This window comes from Nerophis ophidion, linkage group LG09 (assembly GCF_033978795.1).
Source record: "Nerophis ophidion isolate RoL-2023_Sa linkage group LG09, RoL_Noph_v1.0, whole genome shotgun sequence".
Classification (NCBI taxonomy): domain Eukaryota; kingdom Metazoa; phylum Chordata; class Actinopteri; order Syngnathiformes; family Syngnathidae; genus Nerophis; species Nerophis ophidion.
Window position 1 is genome coordinate 12,222,394 of NC_084619.1, and position 16,437 is coordinate 12,238,830.

General features: G+C 40.7%; 1 protein-coding gene across 1 annotated transcript; it reads left to right on the forward strand.

The window, feature by feature from the left end:
- On the forward strand, positions 1 to 15,492 carry LOC133559036 (disks large homolog 1). The gene is made up of 7 exons (XM_061910327.1): positions 1 to 1,158; positions 2,836 to 3,051; positions 3,111 to 3,200; positions 3,291 to 3,368; positions 7,652 to 7,906; positions 7,972 to 8,067; positions 13,748 to 15,492. The coding sequence occupies exons 1-7, from the start codon at positions 1,117 to 1,119 to the stop codon at positions 13,901 to 13,903; spliced, it is 933 nt and encodes a 310-aa protein (XP_061766311.1). The 5' UTR covers positions 1 to 1,116; the 3' UTR covers positions 13,904 to 15,492.
- The last annotated feature ends 945 nt before the right edge of the window (positions 15,493 to 16,437 follow it).

The window sequence follows — 16,437 nt, forward strand, 5'->3', positions numbered from 1 at the left end:
CGTCACTCACCTGCTGCCAGACATTAAAGGGCCACACACATATGCTACTCTCATAACAAAGTGTTTAAAAACGAGTATGCAAGTTGGACAAATGAGATGCCAAATCCAACCACTTTCATGTGGTATTGGACAGAAAGGAGGACTTTTTTTTTTTGCCTCCATTTGAAAATGCGGACGTTATCAGCACCACTGTCTAATTCCAATCAATGCAAGTCATCAGAATCAAATACACCAACTTATATTCTTGTCTTCATGAAAGAAAGGAATCTATGTGTGTTAAACATGCTTGTATTATCATTAAACACCATTAACTTGTCAACAAAAATGTCTCTTTCATAAATAAATAAATATAAATTATAAATAGGAATGAGGTAGATCTCCTCGACTTGGTCAATTGAAAAGTAGCTGACCTGCAGAAAAAGTGTGAGCGCCCCTGCCTTATATACTCTGGACCGAGACGTTGAGTCCACGACACACATGGCGGACAATAACTGATACAGTCTGCTTTGCCGGCCCAAAAGCATTCACCGTTTTCCATAGTCTTCCCTCGACGGCCAGGTAATACAAAGCACAAAGTACCTTTTTTATCACATCCACGGGAGCTCGCATTCTCGTTGACTCTCCTTCGACAAATGGACGAAGTTTTTCGGTAAGTAGAATCACTGCTGACCCGAACATCGGAAAGTTCTCTTGCCGTTTCAGAAGTGTTGTATCCCAAATAGCAGCAATCGCTTTCTCTTGAGTCATTCATGTGTGATTTTCCACCAGCGTCTAATTATTTGTTTAAGGGGTTATTTGGCTTAGTGTAGATCTAGCCTCAGTTCCATTCCCTAACACTACCCATCCAACCCAAACCCTAAACTTCATCCCCGTAGTCCTGATCCAAGTCTTCATTGACATACGAGCAACATGGGAATCATTCAGACATTAGAACTCACGTAGCCCATCTTTGAATAGTAATCGCATCTTTAGCAGCAGGTGGTGTCTTCTGACCAGGACAGTAGAAACCAGGAACCAGGCCCGTCCCACAGGACCGGCGGCCCAAACTGTGCGCTGCCTGCTGTTAGCAAAGTGGCTAAAGCCTGGCTGCATGGAGGGAGCCAGCTTCTCCACACCATGGACGGCGTCTGTGCTCACCACTCCAAGAAAATTGAACGGGTGCGTTTTGTGCTGATCTCCCACATTACTAACCCCGTTTCCATATGAGTTGGGAAATTGTGTTAAATGTAAATATAAACGGAATACAATGATTGGCAAATCATTTTCAACCCATATTCAGTTGAATGCACTACAAAGACAACATATTTGATGTTCAAACTGATAAACATTTATTTTTTGTGCAAATAATCATTAACTTTAGAATTTGATGCCAGCAACAAGTGACAAAGAAGTTGGGAAAGGTGGTAATGAATGCTGATAAAGTTGAGGAATGCTCATCAAACACTTATTTGGAACATCCCACAGGTGTGCAGGCTAATTGGGAATAGGTGGGTGCCATGATTGGGTATAAAAGCAGCTTCCATGAAATGCGAAGAAATTCACAAACAAGGATAGGGTGAGGGTCACCACTTTGTGAGCAAATTGTCGAACAGTTTTAGAACAACATTTCTCAACGAGCTATTGCAAGGAATTTAGGGATTTTACCATCTACAGTCCGTAAAATCATCAAAAGGTTCAGAGAATCTGTAGAAATCACTGCACGTAAGCAATGATATTACGGACTTTTGATCCCTCAGGCGGTACTGCATCAAAAACCGACATTGGAGTGTAAAGGATATCACCACATGGGCTCAGGAACACTTCATAAAACCACTGTCAGTAACTACAGTTGGTCGCTACATCTGTAAGTGCAAGTTAAATATCTATGAAAAAATCTACTATGCAAAGCAAAACCCATTTATCAACAACACCCAGAAACGCCGCCGGCTTCGCTGGGCCCAAGCTCACCTAAGATGGACTGATGCAAAGTGGAAAAGTGTTCTGTGGTCTGACGTGTCCACATGTCAAATTATATTTGGAAACTGTGGATGTGGTGTCCTCCAAAACAAAGAGGAAAATAACCATCCGGATTGTTATAGGCGCAAAGTTCAAAAGCCAGCATCTGTGATGGTATGGGGGTGTATTAGTGCCCAAAGCATGGGTAACTTACACATCTGTGAAGGCACCATTAATGCTGAATGGTCCATACAGGTTTTGGAGCAACATATGTTGTCATCCAAGCAACGTTATCATGGACGCCCCTGTTTATTTTAGCAAGACAATGCCAAGCCACTTTGTAGTAAAAGAGTGCGGGTATTTTCCTGGCCCGCCTGCAGTCCAGACCTGTCTCCCTTCGTAAATGTGTGGCGCATTATGAAGCGTAAAATACGACTGTTGAACGACTGAAGCTCTACATAAAACAAGAATGGGAAAGAATTCCACTTTCAAAGCTTCAACAATTAGTTTCCTCAGTTTCCAAACGTTTATTGAGTGTTGTTAAAAGAAAAGGTGATGTAACACAGTGGTGAACATGCCTTTTCCCAACTACTTTGGCACATGTTGCAGCCATGAAATTTTAAGTTAATTATTATTTGCAAAAAAATCAAATATGTTGTCTTTGTAGCATATTCAATTGAATATGGGTTGAAAATGATTTGTAAATCATTGTATTCCGTTTATATTTACATCTAACACAATTTCCCAACTCATATAGAAACGGGGTTTGTATATGAGACATCTTCTCTGAAAGTAATCATCAGGTGGCCATGATTTATCAGCACTGTGTGTTATACTGATACTGTGAGATCAGTATCTCTCTGACAAGGCGTCAAAAGCGTCTTCTTTCTTTATCACCAGGATGCCGTGGGCCAGCTGACAACGGGCGATAGCTTGCGACGTTGTTTCCGCCATCAGAGAAGTGCCACTCAAGAGGGAAGAAAATGTCTGTCACACAGGGCTCTTAAAGCGGGATGCGGTCTCCATGGAGACGCTGGGCACGGTTCAAAGACCCCCTCCACCTTGCATTGCGAGAAGATACCTCAGGAATCGCTCAGCTCCCAAGTGCCCTTAAAAGTAACTGCACGAATCATGTAAATGAGTTTCTATATAATCTTATCTCTGGTCTTGTTCAGTTACAGATTAAAGTGTCAGGCCAGAGGGATGGTCTGGGTATCAGCATAGCTGGAGGGAAAGGATCTTTACCTTACAAAGACCACGATGAGGTAAGGACACAAGCAATTTTATTTTCTGCTGTTTTTCATCACCCAAGCATTTAATAAGCGACTTTTCTGAACAAATACATTTCCTTTCAGGGTGTTTTTATTTCCAGAGTGACCAAAGGGGGACCTTCGGAAAAAGCAGGGGTCCATGTTGGAGACAGACTCCTGGAGGTTGTATAGGAACTATCATTGTTACTATTATTATTTATCCTTGACCACCAGGGGACAAAGGCTGATTTGTTCGTCCATTCAGTATGATGTATCTTGGCCCGAATTTTGGTTGTTGTACTCCATTAGACAGGATTTTTTTTCAAATATTTCACAGGTGTACGATACACAATGGACATTTTTTTAGTTTTATTTTGCCTAGATTTATCAATCAACTTCGGTTTTCAACAAAAATACCAAACATGACGTTTTTTTAATCCCTAGAGCCTTTTAAACCAATGATGTCTCAGTTTTCAATATTTTGAAGTATACGTAAAATGAGTTATTTCACTAAACTAAACCTGTGACATTATTCCATCAACAAGCCTTAAAAACAAAAAAGATTAGATATTTTTGTTTATTGAGTATATATATATATATATATGATATACAGTATATATATATGTATGTATGTATGTGTGAGTGTGTTTATATATACAGTATGTATGTATGTATGTATGTACGTACATATGTATATGTATGTATATATATGTATGTATAGCTATGTATGTATATATGTGTATGTATATATATATATATATGTATATATATATATATGTACATATATATGTATCTATATATGTATGTGTATATATACATACATATATATATATGTGTATGTATAGCTATGTATGTATATATGTGTATGATTTTATATATATATATATGTACATATATATATGTATCTATATATGTATGTGTATATATATACATACATATATAGATACACATATATATATATATATATATATATATATATATATACATATATATATATATATATAGGGCTTCACGGTGGAAGAGGGGTTAGTGCGTCTGCCTCACAATACGAAGTTCCTGCAGTCCTGGGTTCAAATCCGGGCTCGGGATTTTTCTGTGTGGAGTTTGCATGTCCTCCCCGTGAATGCGTGGGTTCCCTCCGGGTACTCCGGCTTCCTCCCACCTCCAAAGACATGCACCTGGGGATAGGTTGATTGGCAACACTAAATTGGCCCTAGTGTGTGAATGTGAGTGTGAATGTTGTCTGTCTATCTGTGTTGGCCCTGCGATGAGGTGGCGACTTGTCCAGGGTGTACCCTGCCTTCCGCCCAATTGTAGCTGAGATAGGCGCCAGCGCCCCCCGCGACCCCGGAAGGGAATAAGCGGTAGAAAATGGATGGATGGATGGATATATATATATATATATATATATATATATGTGTGTGTGTGTGTGTGTGTGCAGTTCAGCTAAATGTGTTGGTTTTCTAGTTGATTGATTGATTGAAACTTTTATTAGTAGATTGCACAGTACAGTACATATTCCGTACAATTGACCACTAAATGGTAACACCTGAATAAGTTTTTCAATTTGTTTAAGTCTGAGTCCACGTTAATCAATTCAGACATTGACTTGTTTCTTCAGCATTGTCCACAAGTTTAGGTCAGAACTTTGGGAAGGCCTTTGAAAACCTTAATTCTGGCCTGATTTAGCCATTCCTTTACTACTTTTGACATGTGTTTGGGGGTCATTGTCCTGTTGGAACACCCAACTGCGCCCAAGACCCAACCTCTGTGTTGATGATTTTAGGTTGTCCTGAAGAATTTGTCCAAACAGAACTTTCCTCTAGAAGGTATTATATTTGTCCATGTGATGTCAGATGAAACAAAAATGAGCTGTTTGGCCACAATACTTAGCAATATGTTTGTAGGAGTAAAGGTGAGGCCTTTAATCCCAGGAACACCAATTACTACCGTCAAGCATGGTGGTGGTAGTATTATGCTCTGGGCCTGTTTTGTTGCCAATTGAACTAGTGCTTTACAGAGAGTAAATGGGACGATGAAAAAGGAGACCCAGATTCTTCAAGACTACCTAAAATCATCTGCACAGAGATTGGGTCTTGGGCGCAGTTGGGTGTTCCAACAGGACAATGACCCCAAACACACGTCAAACGTGGTAAAGGAACGGTTAAATCAGGCTAGAATTAAGGTTTTAGAATGGCCTTCCCAAATCCCTGACTTAAACGTGTGGACAATGCTGAAGAAACAAGTCCATGTCAGAAACCAACACATTTAGCTGAACTGCACCAATTTTGTCAAGAGGAGTGGTCAAAAATTTAACCAGAAGCTTGTGGATGGCTACCAAAAGCGCCTTTTTGCAGTGAAACTTGCCAAGGGACATGTAACCAAATATTAACATTGCTGTATGTATACTTTTGACCCAGTAGATTTGGTCACATTATCAGTAGACCCATAATAAATTCATAAAAAAACAAAACTTCAGGATTTTTTTTGTGACCAAAAAGTATGTGCTGCAATCACTCTCTCACAAAAAAAATAGGAGTTGTAGAAATGATTGGAAACTCAAGACAGCCGTGACATTATGTTCTTTACAAGTGTATGTAAACTTTTGACCACGGCTGTATATGTGCCAATCTTGTGGCGTTGTACTCAAACAGACTTGAGGCTGTAATTTCTGCCAAATGTGCATCAACAATGTATTGAGCAAAAGGTGTGAATACTTAAGCACATGTAATTTTTTTTAAATAATTTTTATTTTTTAAAGGCCTACTGAAACCCACTACTACCGACCACGCAGTCTGATAGTTTATATATCAATGATGAAATATTAACATTGCAACACATGCCAATACGGCCTTTTTAGTTTACTAAATTACAATTTTAAATTTCCCGCGGAGTTTCTTGTTGAAAACGTTGCGGAATGATGATGACTTGTGTTTGTGACGTCTCGGTTTGTAGCGGACATATTAGCTCAGCACCACTTACAGCTAAAAGTCGTCTCTTTTCATCGCATAATTACACAGTAATTTGGACATCTGTGTTGCTGAATCTTTTGCAATTTGTTCAATTAATAATGGAGACTATAAAGAACAATGCTGTTGGTGGAAAGCGGTGGATTGCAGCTGCCTTTAGCACCGAGACACAGCCGGTGTTTCTTTGTTTGTTGTGAAGCTTTAACACAGAGCGGTCAAGCGAAAATGTTTCTCTATGTCAACCAGCAAGTTTTTGGATGGGAAAATTGTGATATTAAGTCGGCTCTTACCGGAGACTTGAGTGGAGTATGCGACCTCCTCCTGCAGCTGTGATCTTGGCTCCTCCATTGGCTTCTCTCAGAGACACTGGCGTTCACCGCAGCCCTCCAACTTTCAGGTATGACTTTATAATCCCACTAAAACACTATTAACACAATAAGCAGATAAGGGATTTTCCAGAATTATCCTAGTAAATGTGTCTAATAGCATCTGAATCGCTCACACTGCCGTCGCCACGAGCCGTCACATTTTCATTTTTTTTTTTTTTTGTGATTCACTCTAACTTTCCTCATCCACAAATCTTTCATCCTCGCTCAAATTAATGGGGAACCTGTTGCTTTTTCGGTCCGAATTGCACATTCTGCTGGTGGCTATGATTATAAACAATGTGAGGATGTGAGGAGCCCTACAACCCGTGACGTCACGCGCACATCGTCTGCTACTTCCGGTACAGGCAAGGCTTTTTTATTAGCGACCAAAAGTTGCGAACTTTATCGTCGATGTTCTCTACTAAATCCTTTCAGCAAAAATATGTTAACATCGCGAAATGATCTAATATGACACATAGAATGGACTTGCTAAAAAATAAATAAATAAATAAGAAAATCAAATTTCAGTAGGCCTTTAATTTAAAACACAAACTTTTTCACATTGTTGTTTTTTGAGGGCAAAAAAAAAGGAATAAGGCTGTAACATAACAAAATGTGGGAAAAGTAAAGCAGTATGAATACTTTCTGTATGATATGTCCTGTTTGGCTTTGGGTTATCGTTGAATAACTGCCATGGTATTCTACCCTTATGAAAGAATCTGACATAGTAATTTTAAAATGTAACATGGAAAAAATTGTGCATAATTGTGTAACACAACAAAAAATATGTTTAAAACATCAACACATTACTGAACAGCCTTTGGCATCATTTAATGTATCTAATATTTCCATTTTAACGCGGCTTTGAATAATGCTTGTTGTTCTCCTCTTAGACGATAGGGGGCACTAAAGTACAGACAGATGAGGCTAAGCTGCAGACACGTCCATTAATACATTAAAAAAAGCAAAACCAACACACACAAAAATAGATGCACACATTCCCAATTTGCCCGTGCTGATAAACTCTTGCCTGCGGCTGAATAGAAATGATTACATAGTATAGTAAAAGATTTGTGTATAACAATGTTTGACTGCATCCTGCTTATAAAAGTTTCATATCACCTTCCAGGTCAACAGTTTCAGCATGCTGGGAGTGACCCACCTAGAAGCCGTCAGGGCCTTGAGGAACGCGGGGAGCTGCATTAGGTTGAAAGTTCTGCGAGAAGCATCGCACCCAAGGCAGGTCGGCCAAGCGGACGATGATACTCGGGATGCTGAGGACGTGTCGAGCCGATGGACGTGTAGCCGAGATGGTGCCAAAGGCCAGCAGAAGATGGAGGGCGGTGATGACTGTTTGTCGGTGGTCTGCAACGGAAATGGCATTGTGGGTAAAGAGGAAACCGGATACATTGTTATTTACTAGTGTGCCTCATGTTTTATTCTTTGCAGAGTAACTTGAAGAACGACTTAAGGTGGTCCCAGCTGGAGACTGAGGCCTTGATGAAGAGAAACGATTCAGCGAATGTGGACAAACACACGATGACGGTAAGACATTTGTTTACATACTGGAGTGTTTCTCAAACTAGTCCGCCCTCCCATCCATACACACAATGTACAAAAGCCAAAACCAGTGATGTTGGCAGGTTGTCCCATCCATCCATCCATTTTCTACCACTTATTCCCTTTCGGGGTCGCGGGGGGCGCTGGCGCCTATCTCAGCTACAATCGGGCGGAAGGCAGGGTACACCCTGGACAAGTCGCCACCTCATCGCAGGGCCAACACAGATAGACAGACAACATTCACACACTAGGGCCAATTTAGTGTTGCCAATCAACATATCCCCAAGTGCATGTTTTTGGAAGTGGGAGGAAGCCGGAGTACCCGGAGGGAACCCACGCATTCACGGGGAGAACATGCAAACTCCACACAGAAAGATCCCGAGCCTGGATTTGAACCCAGGACTGCAGGAACTTCGTATTGTGAGGCAGACGCACTAACCCCTCTGCCACCGTGAAGCCATTGGCTGGTTGTGTAAATTGTAATTAAAAACAAAATACAAAGATTTGCAAATCATTTTCAACTTATATTCAATTGAATAGACTGCAAAGATAAGATACTTAATATTCAAACTAAAAAACTTTGTTTTTTTTTGCAAATATTAGCTAATTTGGAATTTGATGCCTTAGATCAGGGGTCGGCAACCTTTACCACTCAAAGAGCCATTTAGACCCGTTTTACAAAATAAAGAAAACAATTGGAGCCACAAAACTCATTTGACATTTATAATGAAATAACACTGCATACAGAGGTTTTTTTTTGCTTTGTGCTATGTATAAACCAGGGGTCTCAGACACGCGGCCCGCAACTTAATATGAAAATTTAATGTCAGTTCGGCCCGTGAGTTTTATATGAATGCATCACACCAACCATCCCAAACTTTCCAGGCGACTACCGAACTTCCGAATAACTATTCTGTCGAATATCTGATCATTTTCACCCGGACAATAACAACAAGAGTCTGCTATTGTGGTACTGTTTATGGCGCCCTCAATAAACTGTACCACCAGCTTGCCAGCCCGGTCACATGTTATATGTGGCTTCTGCAGACACACGTTTGTGACTGCAAGGCATACAGGTTACACTGAGGGTGGCCGTATAAACAACTTTAACACTGTTACTAATATGCGCCACACTGTGAACCCACACCAAACAAGAATGACAAACACAACACAACCGTAACACAACAGAGCAAATACCCAGAATCTCATACATCCCTAACTCTCCCGGGCTACATTATACCCCCCGCTACCACCAACCCCTAATCCCCACACCCCTCCATTCGTCGGTTGAGGGGGGCTAAGTTTTGTAGTAGCTGGAGTGTATAATGTAGCCCGGAAGAGTTAGGGATGCATGGGATTCTGGGTATTTGTTCTGTTGTGTTTATGTTGTGTTACAGTGCGGATGTTTTCCCGAAATGTGTCTGTCATTCTTGTTTGGTGTGGGTTCACAGTGTGGTACATATTAGTAAGAGTGTTAAAGTTGTTTATATCACAACCCTCAGTGTGACCTGTATGGCTGTTGAGCAAGTATGCCATGCAGTCACTGACATGTATTATCAAAGGCCACACACTACATGTGACTGGCCGGCAGGCAGATAGCTTGGGGTAAAAGCGGTCGCGAAAATATGGTTGAAAGGTCGGCACGCAGATAGCATGATGCAAAAGCGGGCGCGACGACATGTTTTAGAGGATGTTAAAGGCTTTACTATCACGGCACGCCCTCTGTATTGTTGTCAGGGTGAAAATGGGAGAAAGGTTACCGTGGGAGAGGCACTGAAATCCGGAAGCCTCCCGGAAAAATTGGTAGAGTTGGCAAGTATGCAGCTGAGCCACATCAGAGTGATCAAAGAGCACAGGTTGCCGACCCCTGCCTTAGATCCTGGCCTCTATGGCTCTTGTGCTTATGGCCTGTTCTTGTGCTGCCATGATTAGTGCCGCATTTTTCCAGCCACAGGTAAGATTTCTTGATATCAGCCACTTCCACTATCTGACGGTGGTACATGTCATGTAGGGGCTTGTCCGTCCAGGTTGTCTGCTCCTCCTCCTCTGTTCTGCTGCCTGAGTCATTTACTCAGCAGTTCATCCTTCGGGGCCATTTTTTCAATGTATTCTCAAATTTTCGGCTTGCTCTATACCAGGGGTGCCCACACTTTTTCTGCAGGTGAGTTACTTTTCAATTGACCAACTCGAGGGGATCTACCTCATTTATATATATCATTTATATTTATTTATTTATGAAAGAGACATTTTTGTAAACAAGTTAAATGTGTTTAATGATAATACAAGCATGTGTAACACATATAGATGTCTTTCTTTCACAAAGACAAGAATATAAGTTGGTGTATTACCTGATTCTGATGACTTGCATTGATTGGAATCAGACAGTAATGATGATAACGCCCACATTTTCAAATGGAGGAGAAAAAAAGTTGTCCTTTCTGTACAATACCACATGAAAGTGGTTGGTTTTTGGCATCTAATTCATCCAGCTTCCATACATTTTACAAGAAAAACATTGGCGGCAAATTCCGTAGCTTGCTTGATTGACATTCACGGCACCCGAGGGTCTTGTGAGATGACGCTGGCTGCTGCCAGTTCATTATTATGAAAAAATGACAGAGAGGAAGGCGAGAAACACTTTTTATTTCAACAGACTTTCGCGCCGTCCCTTCCGTCAAAACTCTAAAGGCCGACTGCACATTTCCTATCTTCACAATAAAAGCCCTGCCTCATGCTGCCTGCGCTAACAAAATAAGAGTCTCTGAGGGATCGCTTGTGCACGCCAGTTTTCCGAGACTCTGTGTTTAGTTAGCGCAGGTAGCATGAAGCAGGGCTTTTATTGTGAAGATAGGAAATGTGCAGTCGGCCTTTAGAGTTTTGACGGAAGGTACGGCGCAAGAGTCTGTTGAAATAAAAAGTGTTTCTCGCCTTCCTCTCGGTCATATTTTAATAATAATGATCTTGCAGCAGCCAGTGTCATCTCACAAGACCCTCCGGTACCGTGAATGTCATTTAAGTGACGTCTTGGTGAAGATTGATGATCACTAATTTTTAGGTCTATTTTTTTTAAAAGCCTGGCTGGAGATCGACTGACACACCCCCCGCGGTCGACTGGTAGCTCGCGATCGACGTAATGGGCACCCCTGTTCTATACAAAGGATCTCACTTATGGTTTTTTGGAATTTGCTGCAAAAATGTTTGTCTCCCAAGTTTTGAACTGCACTCGGGGGCCGGTATGGGGTCATTCCCGGGGCGGATTTAGCCCCTGGACTGCCAGTTAAAAAGGCCTGTTTTGGAGTATTTTAAGAGTGTAGGAAATGTTTATAAGTGTATGTGAAAGCTGTGTGCAGGGATTATTAATATTTTAATGCATCTAACATTCATAAAAATCCTGCTTTGCGGAAATGCATCCGCCACGGAGGGTCTAGAACGTAGCGCCCGCAATAAACGAGGGAACACTGTTTGAGGATAGCGGGGCTGCTTGTCACACTTTTTACTCTTTTTAAAAAAATTTTTATTACATTTTTTTTTTTTTTGGATTGCTCGTCACCAAAACATGTTTAAGTTGTCATTCCTACATTAAATTGAAGCTTGTAATGCATATATGCAGTGGGGCAAAAACGTATTTAGTCAGCCACTGATTGTGCAAGTTCTCCCACTTAAAATGACAGAGGTCTGTAATTTTCATCATAGGTACACTTCAACTGTGAGAGACAGAATGTGGAAAAAAATCCAGGAATTCACATTTTGGGAATTTTAAATAATTTATTTGTAAATTATGGTGGAAAATAAGTATTTGGTCAACCATTCAAAGCTCTCACTGATGGAAGGAGGTTTTTATTCTTTCCTTAACACGGATCAATCGTCCTGTCCCCTTAGCAGAAAAACAGCCCCAAAGCATGATGTTTCCACCCCATGCTTCACAGTAGGTATGGTGTTCTTGGGATGCAACTCAGTGTTCTTCTTCCTCCAAACACGACGAGTTGAGTTTATACCAAAAAGTTCTATTTTGTTTTCATCTGACCACATGACATTCTCCCAATCCTCTGCTGTATCATCCATGTATCCATTTTGGTATAAACTCAACTCGTCGTGTTTGGAGGAAGAAGAATACTGAGTTGCATCCCAAGAACACCATGCCTACTGTGAAGCATGGGGGTGGAAACATCGTGCTTTGGGGCTGGTTTTCTGCTAAGGGGACAGGACGATTGATCCGTGTTAAGGAAAGAATGAATGGGGCCATGTATCGTGAGATTTTGAGCCAAAACCTCCTTCCATCAGTGAGAGCTTTGAATGGTTGACCAAATACTTATTTTCCACCATAGTTTACAAATAAATTCTTTAAAATTCCTACAATGTGAATTCCTGGATTTTTTTTTCACATTCTGTCTCTCACAATTGAAGTGTACCTATGATGAAAATTACAGACCTCTGTCATCATTTTAAGTGGGAGAACTTGCACAATCGGTGGCTGACTAAATACTTTTTTGCCCCACTGTATCTGACACATTGTGACAACCAACCCCATTGTAAGAATTGGTAGCCACTCACAAATAAAAGATGTGAACCGTGCCCATTCATGAGATCACAGTACATTTAAAAGATACACTTTTTATTTTCTACATAACTTGCGGCAAAGCCCAGGGATCAATACTGGGGCACATCATTTCTTTAAAATACTCCACAAATGGACTTGAAGTTAGTACAGTACTATTTGCAGGCGATACGACCACATTTTATTCAGGAAAGAACCCACAGTAGAAAGTCCATTTCTACCGCTTATTCCCTTTGGGGTCGCGGGGGGCGCTGGTGCCTATCTCAGCTACAATCGGGTCGAAGGCGGGGTACACCCTGGACAAGTCGCCACCTCATCGCAGGGCCAACACAAACAGACAGACGACATTCACACACTTGGGCCAATTTAGTGTTGCCAATCAACCTATCCCCAGGTGGGAGGAAGCCGGAGTACCCGGAGGGAACCCACGCAGTCACAAGGGAGGACATGCAAACTCCACACAGAAAGATCCCAAGCCTGGGATTGAACCCAGGACTACTCAGGACCTTCGTATTGTGAGGCAGACGCACTAACCCCTCTTCCACCATGCTGCCCTAGTAGAAAGTCCATCCATCCATCCATTTTCTACCGCTTATTCCCTTTTGGGGTCGCGGGGGGCGCTGGCGCCTATCTCAGCTACAATCGGGCGGAAGGCGGGGTACACCCTGGACAAGTCGCCACCTCATCGCAGGGCCAACACAGATAGACAGACAACATTCACACTCACATTCACACACTAGGGCCAATTTAGTGTTGCCAATCAACCTATCCCCAGGTGCATGTCTTTGGAAGTGGGAGGAAGCCGGAGTACCCGGAGGGAACCCACGCATTCACGGGGAGAACATGCAAACTCCACACAGAAAGATCCCGAGCCTGGATTTGAACCCAGGACTGCAGGACCTTCGTATTGTGAGGCAGACGCACTAACCCCTCTGCCACCGTGCTGCCCTAGTAGAAAGTCCTTCTTAGTTATTTCTTCTGTGGGCAAATTGGTTCCAAATCTGAACAATGACTTCAGTTCCACAGTATCAAACAGTTCTATTCCAGCAGAATATCTTGTTTTCAAACATGTCATTTTTTAATTTTTGTTATTTTGTTATTTCTTGACAGATCCCGCGGATAATCCTCACTCATCCCTCTACCTCTGATGAAGACGTGGAGCTCTTGACACAAGGTCCCGGCAGAAACCCCCCGCACCATCACATCGACATTCCAGAGAAGCGAGTACCTTCTGAATGTTTCGACAACGCGTTCTATCCACCTTGAACGCCTCCAGGCTTGAAAGCATTTAATGGACAGTGTTTGTTGTTGGTAACAAACTGCACAACAGCTTCTATTAGTATGAAGTGGCATTAGACATCTGTAATATTACAATAGTAATACTTTATTTTGTTAAGTTGCACAGGCTGCATAGTGTGAAGAGATGTGCTACAAATGTGAAAATGTTTCCACCATAATTGTGTATGATAGCCTTTTAATGATGCTGGCAATGTTAATGAACTGCTTATACCGAAGACTATGAGGTGCCAAATGGGACAACATGACATTTTTACATGCATATTTAAATCACCTCTAAAATGTGTCATTAATTGATTAAGTAGGTGAATAGTGAAATCAGTATTATTCAATTGATAAATAATTCAATTTTTACAAAACCCAAAATCAGTGAAGTTTGCACGTTGTGTAAATCGTAAATAAAAACAAAATACAATCATTTGCAAATCCTTTTCAACTTGTATTCATTTGAATGGACTGCAAAGACAAGATATTTAATGTTCAAACTGAGAAAATATTTTTTTTTTGCAAATAATCGTTAACTTAGAATTTAATGGCAGCAACACGTTGCAAAAAAAAAAAAAATCCGTTCAACAGCTGCTTGAGAAATGTTGTTCTTAAACAATTTGCATTTGTTCACAAAGTGGTGACCCTCGCCCCATCCGTGTTTGTGAATGACTGAGCATTTCATGGAAGCTGCTTCTACACCCAATCATGGCACCCACCTGTTCCCAATTAGCCTGCACACCTGTGGAATGTTCCAAATAAGGGTTTGATTAGCATTCCTCAACTTTTCTCAGTCTTTTTTTTACTACATGTGCCAGCTTTTTTGGAAGATTTTGCAGGCACCAAATTCCATCCATTCTTCCATCTATTTTCTACCACTTATTCCCTTTTTGGGGTTGCGGGGGGCACTGGCGCCTATCTCAGCTACAATCGGGCGGAAGGCGGGGTACACCCTGGACAAGTCGCCACCTCATCGCAGGGCCAACACAGATAGACAGACAACATTCACACTCACATTCACACACTAGGGCCAATTTAGTGTTGCCAATCAACCTATCCCCAGGTGCATGTCTTCACGGTGGCAGAAGGGGTTAGTGCGTCTGCCTCACAATACGAAGGTCCTGCAGTCCTGGGTTCAAATCCAGGCTCAGGATCTTTCTGTGTGGAGTTTGCATGTTCTCCCCGTGAATGCGTGGGTTCCCTCCGGGTACTCCAGCTTCCTCCCACCAAATTCCAATTAAGCTAATATTTGCAAAACATAACAAAGTGTTCCAGTTCGTACATTAAGTATCTTGTCTTTGCAGTCTTTTCAATTGAATATTGTTTGAAAAGGATTTGCAAATCATCGTATTCTGTTTTTATTTATAATTTTTACAACGTGCCAACTTCACTGGTTTTGGGGTTTTGTCTATTGAACACATGAATGGCACATTTAAATATTTAATTCCAATTATAACAACTTAATTACATATATAAGTCATTGTTGTATGATTTATTTACTTTTGTCACATATGGTCCCCTATAGAAGAAAATATGCATCTTGGATGAAATAAATGCAAAGCTGGAAGACAGTAGGACACGCTTTATTTTTTAATTTGTGGCGTCAAAAGGCAAACAAGGTTATTTTACTATTAGAATCATAATATATTTTTGATTGAATCAGACATTTTGGTGTTTGGTTTTGTACTTTTCAAAAACCTTTTTATTCTGTATTATTTAGCGTGCACATAGTGGCAACATCAAAGATTTAAACCAGGGGTGTCCAAACTTTTTCCACGGAGGGCCGCACACTGAAAAATCAAAGCAAGCGGGGGACATTTTAATATGTTATTATTTCAAAAACCAATACAATATATGTGTAAAAATATACATTTTGGCCTCCACTCAGGCTTGATCCCAGGGACCCCAAAGGAATTTGGTCATAAAATATTTAGAATGTGTCATTATTTTGTATTATTTTTATTCAAGGTTTAAATCTTTAGATCCACATTAGGTCTATCTGTCAATATAATGTTTTTAAAAATTTAAGTTGTATGCCATTTTTGTTGAAGAAAACCCTGTTTTGTTATGAAAAAACAAAACAAAATATGCAATATAGTTTCGCCCAATAGAATTTTAATGTGGAATATTTGAGATTATAGAATAATTGGAGCCTTAAAAATGTCAACACGTAACACCATTGATTTCAATTTGTTATTTTTTTTTTTTTATAGCAATGACACACACAAATAAAATCGCACTAAATTATTGGGGATCCAAAAGGGTCCTACTCATTTAAAATAGAAAACTTTTTTTTTAGTGTTTAGTTTAAACACAATCGTCTTGAGATCAACTTCAGATCCATCCGTCAGTTATAACTTTTATTGTTGTTTATGTTTTTTGTTTGTTCTTATTAAGCCCTTCTTTAAAAAAAAACCCAACATCTTTGTTTTTTATATGGCAAACACAAAATATGCAACATTTTCCCCCCAAAATATCTCAAAATGTAATATTTAAAGTGACATTGATTTTGACTAATT

Bases quoted from the DNA above. Each gene is read 5' to 3' on its own strand.
- LOC133559036 (XM_061910327.1), top strand. From the start codon at position 1,117: ATGGACGGCGTCTGTGCTCACCACTCCAAGAAAATTGAACGG. The intron at 1,159-2,835 runs GTGCGTTTTGTG...CTTTATCACCAG, and splicing joins ACTCCAAGAAAATTGAACGG to GATGCCGTGGGCCAGCTGAC. The intron at 3,201-3,290 runs GTAAGGACACAA...ATTTCCTTTCAG, and splicing joins CTTACAAAGACCACGATGAG to GGTGTTTTTATTTCCAGAGT.